Source organism: Chaetomium globosum, genomic scaffold (assembly GCF_000143365.1).
Source record: "Chaetomium globosum CBS 148.51 scaffold_6 genomic scaffold, whole genome shotgun sequence".
NCBI lineage: Eukaryota > Fungi > Ascomycota > Sordariomycetes > Sordariales > Chaetomiaceae > Chaetomium > Chaetomium globosum.
The window spans coordinates 2,361,040-2,374,372 of NT_165981.1; the positions used below are offsets into that span (position 1 = coordinate 2,361,040).

The 13,333-nt window shown below is 54.0% G+C and overlaps 7 protein-coding genes across 7 annotated transcripts in view; 3 read left to right on the forward strand and 4 right to left on the reverse strand.

Annotated features, from left to right (window-relative positions):
• Positions 1–359: 359 nt before the first annotated feature.
• Positions 360–1,759, reverse strand: CHGG_09081 (uncharacterized protein; the record flags this gene model as incomplete). Its single annotated transcript, XM_001227007.1, has 8 exons — positions 360–543; positions 604–652; positions 703–816; positions 866–926; positions 979–1,063; positions 1,115–1,257; positions 1,313–1,394; positions 1,467–1,759. 8 exons carry the CDS (start codon positions 1,757–1,759, stop codon positions 360–362), a joined length of 1,011 nt encoding a protein of 336 aa, XP_001227008.1.
• A 778-nt stretch (positions 1,760–2,537) lies between these two features.
• Positions 2,538–3,656, forward strand: CHGG_09082 (uncharacterized protein; the record flags this gene model as incomplete). The annotated part of the gene is made up of 1 exon (XM_001227008.1): positions 2,538–3,656. The coding sequence occupies one exon, from the start codon at positions 2,538–2,540 to the stop codon at positions 3,654–3,656; it is 1,119 nt and encodes a 372-aa protein (XP_001227009.1).
• A 566-nt stretch (positions 3,657–4,222) lies between these two features.
• Positions 4,223–5,351, reverse strand: CHGG_09083 (uncharacterized protein; the record flags this gene model as incomplete). Its single annotated transcript, XM_001227009.1, has 6 exons — positions 4,223–4,368; positions 4,437–4,618; positions 4,748–4,862; positions 5,140–5,180; positions 5,222–5,244; positions 5,319–5,351. The coding sequence occupies 6 exons, from the start codon at positions 5,349–5,351 to the stop codon at positions 4,223–4,225; spliced, it is 540 nt and encodes a 179-aa protein (XP_001227010.1).
• Positions 5,352–7,175: 1,824 nt separating this feature from the next.
• Positions 7,176–8,114, forward strand: CHGG_09084 (uncharacterized protein; the record flags this gene model as incomplete). Its single annotated transcript, XM_001227010.1, has 2 exons — positions 7,176–7,442; positions 7,503–8,114. 2 exons carry the CDS (start codon positions 7,176–7,178, stop codon positions 8,112–8,114), a joined length of 879 nt encoding a protein of 292 aa, XP_001227011.1.
• Positions 8,115–8,327: 213 nt separating this feature from the next.
• CHGG_09085 (uncharacterized protein) lies at positions 8,328–8,742 on the reverse strand (the record flags this gene model as incomplete). Its single annotated transcript, XM_001227011.1, has 2 exons — positions 8,328–8,390; positions 8,458–8,742. 2 exons carry the CDS (start codon positions 8,740–8,742, stop codon positions 8,328–8,330), a joined length of 348 nt encoding a protein of 115 aa, XP_001227012.1.
• A 2,135-nt stretch (positions 8,743–10,877) lies between these two features.
• On the forward strand, positions 10,878–12,161 carry CHGG_09086 (uncharacterized protein; the record flags this gene model as incomplete). Its single annotated transcript, XM_001227012.1, has 3 exons — positions 10,878–11,137; positions 11,218–11,914; positions 11,970–12,161. 3 exons carry the CDS (start codon positions 10,878–10,880, stop codon positions 12,159–12,161), a joined length of 1,149 nt encoding a protein of 382 aa, XP_001227013.1.
• Positions 12,162–12,758: 597 nt separating this feature from the next.
• The window catches only part of CHGG_09087 (uncharacterized protein), a gene marked incomplete at both ends in the record, with an annotated part of 1,645 nt that continues 1,070 nt past the window's right edge, over positions 12,759–13,333 (reverse strand). The window contains one exon of the mRNA XM_001227013.1: positions 12,759–13,226. Coding sequence (XP_001227014.1) covers positions 12,759–13,226 — 468 coding nt within the window. The remainder of the gene's footprint in view (positions 13,227–13,333) is intronic.

Sequence of the window (13,333 nt, forward strand, 5' to 3'; positions counted from 1 at the left end):
TTTACTCAATACTGTTGTTGTTATGGACACCGGATGCTCGATTAATTTTCAAGTTTGATTCCCGACACAACCTTTGCCTTCAAATTACCAGATCATCCCACAAGCAGCCATGAATCGATTTCGGATTGACCACCCGCTCCATGTCCAGCATCTCGAAGGCTCGCCTCAGCATCCCCGACGTCCGTAAGGCGCGACAGAAAGTGGAGGGGAGGGACGGTGAGCTGTTCGGAGTCGGAGGGGAGAGGGGAGAGGGTTGACGAGGCGACTGTAGGGGGAGGGGGGTTAGTTGGTTTGTGAGGGAAGGAGATGGTTGGGGTTTTGGTGGTTTTGGGGGGGAGGGGATAGGGGGGTTGGCTGGCTTACCCTACGCCGCGAATGTCTTTTTGCTCGGGGGGCATCGGCCAGCCGCTCATCTTGCCGGAGATGGGGGTGAATGTTGGCCATTCGCCCTTGGGCCAGCTGACGGCGGTCATGACGGTCTCGCGGCCCATGGGGTAGTGGAGGTATTCTGGCCCGGAACGGGTGGACAGGGCAACCGCCCACCTGGAGAAGGGTGTTAGTATCTTCCTAAGATTGCATGAAGCTCTGAGGTGGGTATCTTACCAGTTTCCATTGCGGTCGTGGAATAAATCAGCATGGCCAACGGTTTGGACTACGTCACGCTCAGTATCTTGCCGTTTAGCCCAGGGCTGACAACCTCACAGTAACTCGTCGTGTTGGCGTTGCTCAACACTGGGTTCTTAGAATACGACTCGTACGGCCCCGAGACCTTCTTTGACCGGGCCATGGTCACCATGTGATCCACTCCGGTGCCCCCTGGATTCCATTAGCTTCTACAATATAAAGTCTTGAAGTGTTGGCTCACCTTCGGCAGCCAACAGGTAGTACCAGCCATCTTTGCGGTAAATATGTGGCCCTTCCGGAGCCTAAAACTACAGTGAGTTCAAGACGTTTCACGTTAAACACACAAAAACATACCATTCCACCGGTCCCGTTCCAGATAATCCGCCATTCCCCGACTGCCCCGGTGTCGAGATCCACCTCGGCCTGCTGAATGTACGGACTTTGAAGATAAGCATCAAACCATAGAAACAAATAACACCAGTCAGCTTACCCAACCTTCCAGGCGTGGGCGCCAGTGATGTACGCCTTTCCGTCCTCGTCCCAAAACGGTTCGGTATCATAACCAGTGAAGTGGAAGTGGACGGCATTTGACCATGACCTGGGATTGTAAGGATCCTTGGCCTTGAAGATAATCTATAACTAGGAGTTAATTATAGCCCGTTAGATTGCGGATAGTTGTGTGCCGTACGTTATCCCACCTGGAGGAATCCTCCTGGGCTCGGTCATCATCCACCATCGTGGTGACCAGCCAGAAAGTATCATCGTAGAACCTCAAGGCCGGCGCCCAGATGCCGCTGTGAGGACTTAGTCAAGATATCCCTCAAACCCAGGAGCTGGCTTACCTGGTCGACCGGTTGGTCTCAGCTAGGCGAGGAAGCTGTTCTCTTCGGTTCAGGACATGGCCGATCAACTTCCAGTTTTGCAGGTCCTTGCTAGCATGGATTGGGATGCCAGGGAAGGCATTGAAGCTTGACGAGGCACAGAAGAAAGTATGGTCACGCTCAGGGACATAAATACAGCTCGGATCGGGGTAGAAGCCGGGGAAGATGGGGTTGTAGAAGGTAGAGTTCTGGCCATGTCCCCGAGAGGCGGACACACAAGTCGAGAGGCCCAGTAGGAGGGAGGTGAGGAGCATGGTGCGGGATAGATAACCTCCGTCTCTTTACTGTTTAGACATGCCTACAACAAAGGCCTACCGCCGACTTTATGTACTGTGTATAAGAGGTCCTTCCCGGCAGCCCGGTAGCTGGCCCCGCAGACGGGATGTATCCCATCCCTTTACCCGGAGTATAAACCAGGCGGGCTGAATGCCCCCGGGTGGAAATAGCCCGAAGTTGGAGGCATCTTGTGGAGGTCACGGTGGTATATGTGCCGATCTTGGGGTTTTCGAGCCTGGTGTCGGGCCCGCTAACTGTTAGTTGTGTTGTGAGGAGAAATGTGAATCAAGAAATTGGAGTCAACGGTCGAGCTAAGTGAGGTAGGTAACAAAGTCTCTCTCTGAAAGATAAGATAGACCGAGTGAAAAACGGCTTAGGGGAAACGGAAGTTAAAGTTCAAGTCCTACAACTCACCAATTGTCTCCAGACGCTCAAAGTGCAGTAACCATAAAATGCTGAAAAGGAAGGATGGCAAGAAAACGGCGCCGCTGGAGCTACAGGCGAGGAAGATCCACCCAGGCTCGAATCAGGGCCATACTTCTGAGGCCCGGGCGCTCAAGGCCACCCCACCCCCACTAATTCACCTTAACACGACCACCCGACAGCAGGGCACAAGGCAACACCCTCTCTCTGCCTTGGTATATCACAACCACGAGGCAACTTTCCGTGCAAACCAAAACGTACTCACCTAGAACACACACAAGCAAAAACTCACAATCACCATCACCCATCAAACCAACCCGCACAACCCTCAAAATGCAAGGATTCAACATGGGCCGGTACACGGCGCCCGACGACGGCAGCGGCGACAACAACAACAAGAAGAAACACCCGCTGGGCGCGCGCGCGTCCAAGCTCGCCTCGCACGGCATCCTCGTCGTGCGCTTTGAGATGCCCTTCGCCGTGTGGTGCGCACACTGCCCCGAGCCGTGCCTGATCGGGCAGGGCGTGCGCTTCAACGCCGAGAAGCGCCGTGTCGGCCATTACCACAGCACCCCCGTGTGGGCGTTCGACCTCAAGCACGCGGCGTGTGGCGGGCCGATCGAGATGCGCACGGATCCGAAGCGGGGGGATTATGTGATTGTTTCCGGGGCGAGGAGGAGGAATTATGGCGATCGGGAGAAGGATGAGGCGGCGGCTGCGGATGCGGCGGCTGCTGCTGGTGCTGGGGGTGGTGGGAGTTTGGTGGCGAGCGAGTTTGAGATTACTACGCAGCGGGAGAGGGCTGAGAAGAGGGAGGCGGCGTTCTGGAGGCTGGAGAAGACGATTGCGCATCGTGAACAGGTGAAGGAGGGTGAGAGGAGGATCGAGCAGTTGCAGGGTGTTGCGGGGCGGTGGGAAGATCCGTATTCGACGAATCAGAAGTTGAGGAAGGCGTTCCGCGCTGGGAGGCATATGAGGGAGAGAGAGACTGCGAAGGTCGAGGATTTGAAAGAGCGGATGGGGCTGGGAATCGAGTTGCTGCCGGAGAGAGAAGAGGATGCGAAGCAGGCGGAGCTAATCCGCTTTGGAGCACCGGATCCCGACTGGGACGGCGAGGTGAACAAGGCGCTTAGGAAGCCGTTGTTCGAAACCAGTTTAAGTCAGAAGAAAGATAACGAAGGGACATCAACTGGAGGGCGTAAGAAACTCAAATCAGAGATCGCTGCGGCGCGAGCGCGGGAGAACCTCGCCTCAGAAGTCATCCGCAACACCAGAGCCGCCAAGGATCCATTCCTTAATTTTGATAACAAAAAACACACACCTAGGGAACCCCCTCGGATTCCGGGGCTAAAGAGAAAAAGTCCGGTGGAAGACGCCGCAACGAAGCAGGATACATCAAAGGAGGCGACTGGCACGACCGCTTTGGTGGACTATGATTCAGATTCGGACTAACTGGCCCTCCACCTTTTAGTTCTTGTCATTTACAATTATGTACTCACGGCGGTGGATCAGGTTTGAAGAGCGACGATGATACTCTGGGTTAAAATGGTTGACATGAGATATAAAGGCTAGAGTAGGTGGTTGGTATAACTAAATGTTAATATTAATATTAATATTTTATTTTTATTTTTTTTCTCGGAGGCCGTCTCTCGCTCCTTGGTGCTGGCTTGAAATTGTGTATGGTAGTCTTACCCGTATATTATCAGCATGCGCGTAAACACTTTCATCCCAACACCAGCCATCAAAGTGGTGATTTTCTAAATTGACGTCGCTTGCTAAAATACTTGCTAAAGCCTGGAAACTAACTCCCATGTGCGCCAGATTACCCCTCGGTGAGACCAGACCGCCCTTCCGGATATGCCAGATTGAATGAGAAAGCAGGGTGGAGAAAGAAACTAGGTAAAAAGACCCAAAGCCAACCATATACAACCCCCCAGAAAGACGCGACGCGATGCCTGAAAGTGAGGGCATGATCCATACTCTTGCTTTCTCCCAATTCTAAAACCCCAACTGCCGCATCATACGTCATCCATCTGGCCCGCCGGCTGTGCCTCCTCGTCGTCATCGTCGTTGTAGCTCCCCACCGAGGAGAGGTCATCGTCGTCTTCGCTCTCGGCGCCGGCCTCGTCCGCCGCATTCTTAGTCGCGTATCTCGAGACGTAATCTGTTCCCCACACGTGCCATCAGCATTACCTCTCACCACGGTCCACAGACCAGAACGCAGAGACCCACCCTTTACTTTGGCTTCGTACGTTGTGGCGTCCCTGAGCAATAAGGCGGCCGCCTCGCCGTTGAGCGGGTCGGACGGGTTCGGGTAGCGGAGGAGCTGCGGCAGGAAGACTTCAAAGATGTTGATCATATCGTACATGGGTGACCATGTCTGGTTGATGACGTCAAGGCAAACGGATCCAGACCTGTCGTAAAAAGAGTTAACCATCCCTTCCAGTGGTATCATAAACCCCCTCGTCCGCGTCCCGGGGATGGGCCAGAGAGGTGATCGCCTTCTTCTTGGCCCCCGCCCCCCTTAATTATGCCCTACGTACAGTTCGTCGATGTTCGGGTGGAAAATCCTGTTCACGAAGCCGATGCTTGGGGACTTGTACGGGTACTGGTCCGGCAGTTCGACGTGGACCTTCCAGACGCCGCCTTCAAATGGCGCTGTGTTGGAAACCATGTCAGCGTATGGTTCGTAAACCGGCGGCCGTGCATTTCGGAGGGGGGCGGGAGATGGGACCAACTTTCGGATGGACCCTTGAACTTGACATAGAACTCCTGCCTGTGTCATGGGTGCCCCGAGTCAGTGCTTGCTAACGTTGTCGGGCGAGCCGCAGCCATGCGTCAGGCTTACACTAGAAAAGAAAACCTCAAGTTAGCGGTACGCTTGGATTCACATGGTGGAGAAGTAGGGAAAGAGGCCGGAGGCGGGAGAACATACTGTTATCGTGAACCAAGGTCACTTCGTAATCGCTCATAAGCCTGCACTGCGGTCAGCGCTCGGCCATTTCGGCATCTTCCACGCAGAAGCATACATCTTCATGACCTAGATTCCCCTGTGAGTCGACATCCAACATCGGATCCCACACTTTCTCCAACTGCCATGACTAGCCAACTTACATCAGTCTCAATACGGCGGCGAGGGGAGGCCATTTTGGGAGTTGTCTTGGGGCTCTGTTGTGGTTTTCTTCTTTGCGACACGTTCCAAAAGTCCTTGGCTTAACTGAGTTGTCGAGATGTCGCAAACGGATGTACGGCGTAAGGTAGAGGTGGCAGTTTGGGAAGAGCGGTTTGCAGCGGCGGTGGCGGATACAGTCGAAGACGGAAGGTCGGAAGTGGGGAACGCGGAAGCCGTTATTGGGACGCCGGCTACGTTAATGAGCAGATGAGGGGTTGATCAGTTGACTCAGATGTCGTGTCCCAAACCGGTACCTGATTCTCCTCGTTTGTGCCTTAATCTGCAGCTGAGGATCTGGTAGGTTCCAAGTGAATTTTAAGGAGCAAAAAAAGGATGCACACCGCGATTAGCCTTATGCACAAAATATCAGGAATGGTCGGGCCTCAAAGTGGGCGGAAAGGATCGATCTTGAAGTGGTGGGATGCCAGCCGTTTGGGCGATAAGGAAAGCCGTTGTCGCCGTCGTGGCAAGACCCACTGACTCCATTTACGTATTGACTTCCATGCCAACCAAGCAGTATGAACAAAGAAAGCTGAGCTCCGTGAGTTTCAAATCGATCCACGGGGTTAATGCAGCCTGCACATGCCCCCAATGGCCTCTGAGAAACGATTCTCTCGAGCTTTCAGACGGGGACTTTCCAGTGCATTTTGCCGTTCCTGGAAACCACTGGAGCATGATTACCCCCACCTGCTCTCCCCAAGGCGGTGACGCAATGCCACTTGCAGGGGTCAGCAACCTCTTTGTGCTTGGTTCAAACTCACCGCTTACTCAGAATCGGTCCCTTAACCAGCTCAGAACCAACAGGTCGGGACATACAAAGTACGAAGTAGAAATAGGTACTCAAAGGCAAGTTATCCGACGCACTGTCCGGCTAAGTAGGAACGTCTCCGAGCATCAGTATTCTGCGCGAAGGGAGCGACATAATACATGATGGAGAGAATATGAATGCTGAAGTGGCTAAAGGAGTGATATCCTTTCTTTTCTCTAAAGTGTGATGCTCTCTGGCATTGCTCGTGTGAGTGGATGGCAGGGCAAGGCAATGCGGGCATTTTGATCAGCTCCTGCCCCAGCTGGATCGCGGCGGTCGGTTGAGGCTGGCTCACAAGACCGACCGTCCGCACCTGCAACTTCAAAACAACCTGGAAACCCGAATGGTGTTTTAGCTCATAATCCATATGAGGTATGTATTTGCTGTTCCCTCCACGGTGTAAGAATAATTAATCTGTAAGCTGAGTTGCCTCACCGTCAACACAAATCCGAATACCTCGGTCCCCAGGCCAAAGCCCCATTTCGACAGGGGCATCGGCCAATCAAACATCTCCATCCACATGGGGCTGAATTCAGCACCAATCCGATCAGCCGAACCCCAACCCGCCGCAACCGTTTTCAGCAAAGAAAGATGACCACAACTCCAACCAGTCCCTCAGAGATAATATACTCAATTGTACGCAGCAAAAACCATCATGACTCGGTGAATAAAAGTCGCAAAAAAACCACCACAACCATTAGATTTCTGTCATCCCTTTTTAACTCTCTTACAAGCGCAAGCGTTCTTGATTTTACAGCAACCAACCCCGGATTTTTTTCAGCACTTTTACGGTGCATAACACCCCTGCAGCCCAAGTTATTCAACAAAGATACAACACACAAGACAAGTACCCATGTACCTCTCCTCCGTCGCACGGTCGCTGGCCAGGGGCACGCGACCGTCCCAACTCGGCGTCGTCGTCTCCCCTTTCCTACCACTGTTCTCGACAACAACACAACACACACAGACCAGATGGAGCTCACACTCCCCCATGGGCACGCCGCCGGCCAACCCCAGAAAGCAGGTCACCATTCCCACCCTTAAGAAGATGCACAGGGGGGGTGAGCCCATCACCATGATCACGGCCCACGACTTCCCCAGCGCCCACGTCGCCGACGCCGCGGGGGTGGACGTCATCTTGGTCGGTGATAGTCTGGCTATGGTTGCTCTGGGGATGGAGGATACAAGTGAGGTCTTGCTTGAGGAGATGCTGCTGCACTGTCGATCTGTGGCACGTGCCACCAAGGCTGCGTTCACAGTATGTTTTATTTTACCTGCCCTTCCTTTCCTCACATGCCAACCAACCCTCCCTTCTTAGATTGGCGACCTTCCCATGGGTTCATATGAGATTTCGCCAACCCAGGCACTGGAGACGGCGATCCGCTTCAAGAAGGATGGCCGTATGCAGGGTGTCAAGCTGGAGGGTGGCCAGGAGATGGTGTCTAGTATCGAGAAAATCGTCGGCGTCGGCATTCCCGTCCTCGGCCATATAGGCTTGACACCCCAGAGGCAACACATGTTTGGGGGGTTCCGCGTCCAAGGCAAAACCAAAGACAGCGCAGAGAAAGTCCTCGAGGATGCCCTCGCGCTTCAAGAAGCGGGCTGCTTCGCACTCGTCATTGAAGCCGTTCCCGCCGAGGTTGCCGCCCTCATCACCCAAAAACTATCCATCCCGACCATCGGGATAGGTGCCGGCAACGGCTGCTCGGGCCAGGTGTTGGTGCAGGTCGACATGACAGGTAACTTCCCGCCCGGTAGGCGCATTCCCAAGTTCGTCAAGCAGTACGGCAACGTCTGGTCTGAGAGCCTCCGGGCCATCGAGGCGTACCGGGATGAGGTGAAAAGCCGGCAGTACCCTGCCCCAGAACACACGTACGACATGCCCAAGCAGGAATTCGAGATGTTCGTCGAGGCCACCAAGGGTGTATAAGCACGCGAGCACGCATGCATTCGGGGTTTTGCATTTTCGGGCGCATATAATGTCTGGGTTAAGCGTTGTGTAGACAGAGCATGTCGGCGGCATTTTGATAGCGTACTAGCGAATATCATCTGTTGATAACCAAATATGTGGCGGTTTGGTTATGGAATTGGTGTCCCTGCGATTTAGTATCTAGCAATTGCAGAGGACAATCCCATGCTCCTCCTACCCAAACGCCGGCGACATCGAGTACGAAACAATGAGGTGATCGCTCGAGTCTTTGAAACACTGTAAAACACCATCAGCATCAAACCTACCAGCCTAAGAGGGAGAGCGAGAGATTTGCAAGACCAACCCTCCACAAGTTCCCGACCACCTCATCCAGCGCGGGCGCGAAGGTGTTGTTGATGTACAAGAACACGCCATCCGTCTCGGGGACTTTGAGCATCTTGCGCAGGTACGCCACGACCGAGTCGAACTTGTGCGTGCTGATGACCTTGACCAGGTCCCGCCGGATCGCTGGCGCCGACCCCACCGGCCGGAACCGCACCACCACCTTCTCCTGCGGGAAGCCGCCCGCCGCGGCGAGGGCGGCCGTGGCGTCGCGCGGCAGTGCCGTCAGGATGGTGGACGCCGCCATCGTGAGCGGCAGGTCGGGCGAGTCCCGCCCCTCGAGGACGGGGGAGGCGGGGGGCGAGTCATTGTTGTTGTTGCTGAGATTGTTATTTTGGGCAGCGCCGCCCATTTCGGATGAAATGCGTCGTTTTATTTTACTCTGAGTGTGTCGGCCACAATTTACTTAGTTGATACGGGATGAGTCGATCAAGGCGGTAGTTTGCAGAGAGTCTGTTGCAGCTGGGTTGATGATGGCTTGAGCACAGCCCCGCGCTGTTCACGATTCATGATGATTAGGCAGGTACCAAGTACTTCCTACCTGTATAAAATAGCACAGGGACGCGCCTTGAAGTACCAGGGTTAGGGTACCTTATACGGCGATCCCAACCTTTGTTTAAGTTTAGGGAGCATTCATCATAACTTTCAGGTTCCTCTTCCTAGGAAAGGCGTCATCAGTCAATTTACTTATGATCAACTTACTTACGGCTCCCCCAGATGCAACGAGATTCTTCCTCTCAACTTCTTCACCAATGGGCTTCCGTCGAGCTCTCAATCGCCAACCGGCGCGGTGCGGGTTTCCAGAGTGGGAACATCGAAGGCGCGCTGCGGGTCCAGACTGGGGCGAGCCTGCAAGCAGACCGTTGAGCTCCGAAGCATTGGAGGTCCAGACCTGACAAGGTAAGGCTGAAAGCCACAATTTTCAGGTTTAAACCAATAGGGGATGGGTGTTCCATGAGCTCTTGCCGTCTTGGCGTTTGGCGCTGGTGCCTCGCAGCCTCCAAGACCAAAAAAAGTGGCATGATTCTGCGGGCGAATGGGCCCAAAATCGAAAGCAATGCGTCAGGACAAGCGTGCCCGATTGGCTTCTGCTCGCTCCCTCGCAAACAAATTTCTCAGGTGAATCTCCGGTGCCAACTATCGAACCACCCTGCCACTATCTGAGTGACGCGAGTCCCGATCGATTCCTTCCCTTCTTTGAACGAGGGTTATCGAGGTACCGAAGAGCTGATGGCCCCAGGATGATGACAGAATCTCTTGAGCCGAGTCAAGGGTTCGTCGAAATCTTTCGAGTGTTAATTCAGCGCCAGGTATTAAGTCAACACCCGTAGAATTAAATGGCTTACAAAACTTTAAGTTGTTAACGTCTTCCATATTCCATTTCAACTGCCGTCTTGAGTTGTTGGCTGGATCGCCCTTGCCGAGTGCAATGCCAGGGTGTCATGCTCCTCCAGCTTCAACCATTCCCAACTCAATCGTGCGGAGACTTGTAATTCCAACCTTGTTTCTTACAGTTCACCCTCGCCCTGGCATCCCGGCCATTGTTCTCAGGCCGTGGAATCATTATTTGCCATTCCCACGAAAGTTGCAGTTGCGTCCACTCACTCTCATCTCCTTGTTGACCAAGGTGTATTCCATAAAACTTCCGAACCAGGATTTTGTTATACGACGGCAGTACATGCCAGCCTAGGTACACTGTTCCACGATAATATCTCGCCATTCACCATCCGTCATCCTCCGCTTCTGCTCCCCACTCCCGGCCTCTTTACTCCACGCCCGTCCTGTATAGTCTAAGCGATTCCTGATTCTCACGCTTCCGTCTCGCAGTTCGTTGTCGTTTGTTTAGACGTGCAACTCAACCCATCGACACTAGCTTATCATTGCTGTTCGGCTCCGTTACACACACCTGATTCTCGTCTCGCCATCTCGAGTGCCACTACCTGGCCCGTTAGGCCTCACTTGTGTCGACCCCAGCCCATCCAACTATCACATGCGGTATCTCGCCGTATCCCGTTCTGAGCCATCATCCCCAACTTCTGAAAGCCCCGAGGTTCTCTTCTTCTGCTCGCCGTTTTATTACACTAGTGGCAGGAACGGTGGCGATGGACTCAGACCCATTTCAACGTCTCGAATCCTTCTCCATGCCTAACAACCGAGTAGGATCTCTCTCACTTGCCATACCGTTCACTTGCTCACGTTTGTCAGCCGGTTGATTCTGCCACCCAATCTTTCTTGACCGGAACCTCAACGCAACCTCCCTCACCATGGGAATCAACCGGGTTGCGTCTCGACTCGGGGTTGACCATGTCACCGTCAACAGTCCCCGCAACCCAGTCACTGGATTCCGTTACCCAAACGTCCCCCCTTACCGGACTCACAGCCATGTCCCATGACGTCTCTTCAAGGTCAAATCTACCGGCTCAGGGGATCCAATCCAGGTCGGTCCTGCCAGCGCGGGGCCAAAGATCGAGGGATGGACATGAGAGAAAACGATCGAGGTTGAGCCTGGACACAAATACCCCGCTTGACTCGGTCGACTACTGGATCGACTTTGACAATGATGACAGCCTTGCCAGCATACCCGAGGCATTTGAACCTCGGAGCACGGCCAAGGTCAAAAAGAACAAAGCTCCCATGCGCCGGTGCGTGTTATACTCGAGATGTCTTAACCCCCTTTATCCATGTTCACGTAGTAGCACGGTGACTGACACCCTTGAAGGAGGCCTACCAATCTCGCCCCTTCCATTTCCACAGCGAGATCCGACGAAATAGTTGACGACAGTGCGCTTGACAACGCGTTATCGGATGAGGATGGCTTCTCATCCGTCAATCTCACTGACCAACTGTCCCAGATCAATACGTTACCACCCCTAGAAGTGCCGCCGCGGGAGGGTTTGTATTCGACGCCCCTGAGTTGGGAACGGCCGCAGCCGGGAATACATATGGACTCGCCAACCGGCCCGGGTTTGTCGCAGAAAGAAGCGGAACAAAGAAGATTGATTGCTATTGCCATGAACCCGAGGTCGACTATGGGGGGTCTTGGGTTGGGCGCCGGCTTCGACTTTGGTGGGATGGGCGCTGGTATGCCCATGGCGTTTGGGGCTGGATTCGAAATCCCGAGCATAAGTCATGACCCGAGACCGGTATCTCCACCGCACCTTTCCGGAACGCAAGGCCGTCCAGGGCCGTCAAGTTTGCCAAAGAAGCGAGGGGGCGTGGGCGAAAAGGGCGAAAAGGCCAAGGAGAAGCCGAAAACGGGCGAAAGGGCGGCTCACAATGACATTGAGCGAAAATATCGAACGAACTTGAAGGATAAGATCTCAGAGCTAAGGGATGCGGTCCCGGCCCTCCGGACAATATTGGAAGAAGGTGACGAGGATGGAGAGACACAGCCATCGAGAGCGGCAAAAATCAGCAAGGTTCGTTCGGTTTGTCTGTATTGAGAAGGGCAGCATGATGCTGACACGATTGTAGGGCACTGTCTTCACTAAAGCAATCGAATACATTCACTTCCTCGAACGACAGAACAAGCAAATCACCCAAGAGCACCGAAATCTCTCGAGGCGACTGCAGGCCTTTGAACAACTTCTGACCGTGACGGCCCAACAAACATACGGCATGCCAGCTTACACCAGCGCCCTTTTCGATCCAAGAGGGTTCTGTTAGCGCATCTCGCCACCCAGTTACTTGCTACGGATTTTCCGTGTGCGCGTATATTTTGGGAATTCCCATGTTTACCCACGATCATGAGACGGAACGGGAAACGGAGTGGAAATATTCGGGCATACTTCGACGGCGTAGCATCGCGGAAGTCCTTTTTCTTTACGGCATTTATCGCCAAAGTTCTAAAGGAGGCGGCGTAGAGGGGGTTCAAAAATGGTTCTTCACTTACTTGCTACGGCTTGTTCAAACGTCCCGATATGTTCTATCATGGGTGCTTTGTGTTTCTTGTAGTTACTGGCATGCGGAATCTACCGCATGCCTGGCATTGATGGCATCGTGGAAACAGTACAGACTAGATCATCTCCATACAATCCCAACGGTCACTAAAAATGTCTTTACCTCACCCGTCCAGGCGGTTCGTTCAGATCTTATTATGAGGAATAGAGTTGACGGAGGGCAGTAAAAACCGGAGGGTTAGGTGTGGATAATAACCACCGAGAGGGAAAGTGAAGACATTGATGAATTCATGTTCTCTTTCTACCATCTTCCACCAGTCATGTTTTTACAAAGTAATATACAGGCCACTCTGGCCAGGCCAGTCTACCTCAGCGCCTCGATGTCCTCCACCTCCTTAACCGCTTCAGGCGTCAACACCAGCGGCTCCTCCTCGTCCACACACACGCTATCCTCAATCCTCACCGCCAACCCCCTAAAATGCTTCGGAAACCTCTCATCATCAGGGACATAAACCCCCGGCTCGATAGTAACGCAATGCCCCGCCTTGAGCGGCACAGACCGCGGATACCCAGGCACGTCATGCACATCCAGCCCGACGTAGTGCCCGACATGATGCGGAAACAGCGTGCCCATCACATCGCCCCCCCGCCGCCCCATCAACCCCCCACCACCAAACTCAAACCCCAACCGCCCCAACTCCCCCTGCAGCGCCTCCTCCGTCGCCCGATGCACCTCATCCAGCGACAACCCACTCCGCGCCGTACACAACCCCACGCTCTTGCGCTGCACCGCCAGCACGGCCGCGTACAGATCCCGTTGCGGCGCCGTAAACTTCCCATCCACGGGCCACACGCGCGTGATATCCGTCACGTACCCGCCGCGCTCCCCGCCCGCGTCACAGCCAGCACCGTCTCGCCGCCGCGCAGCCGCGCCGTGTT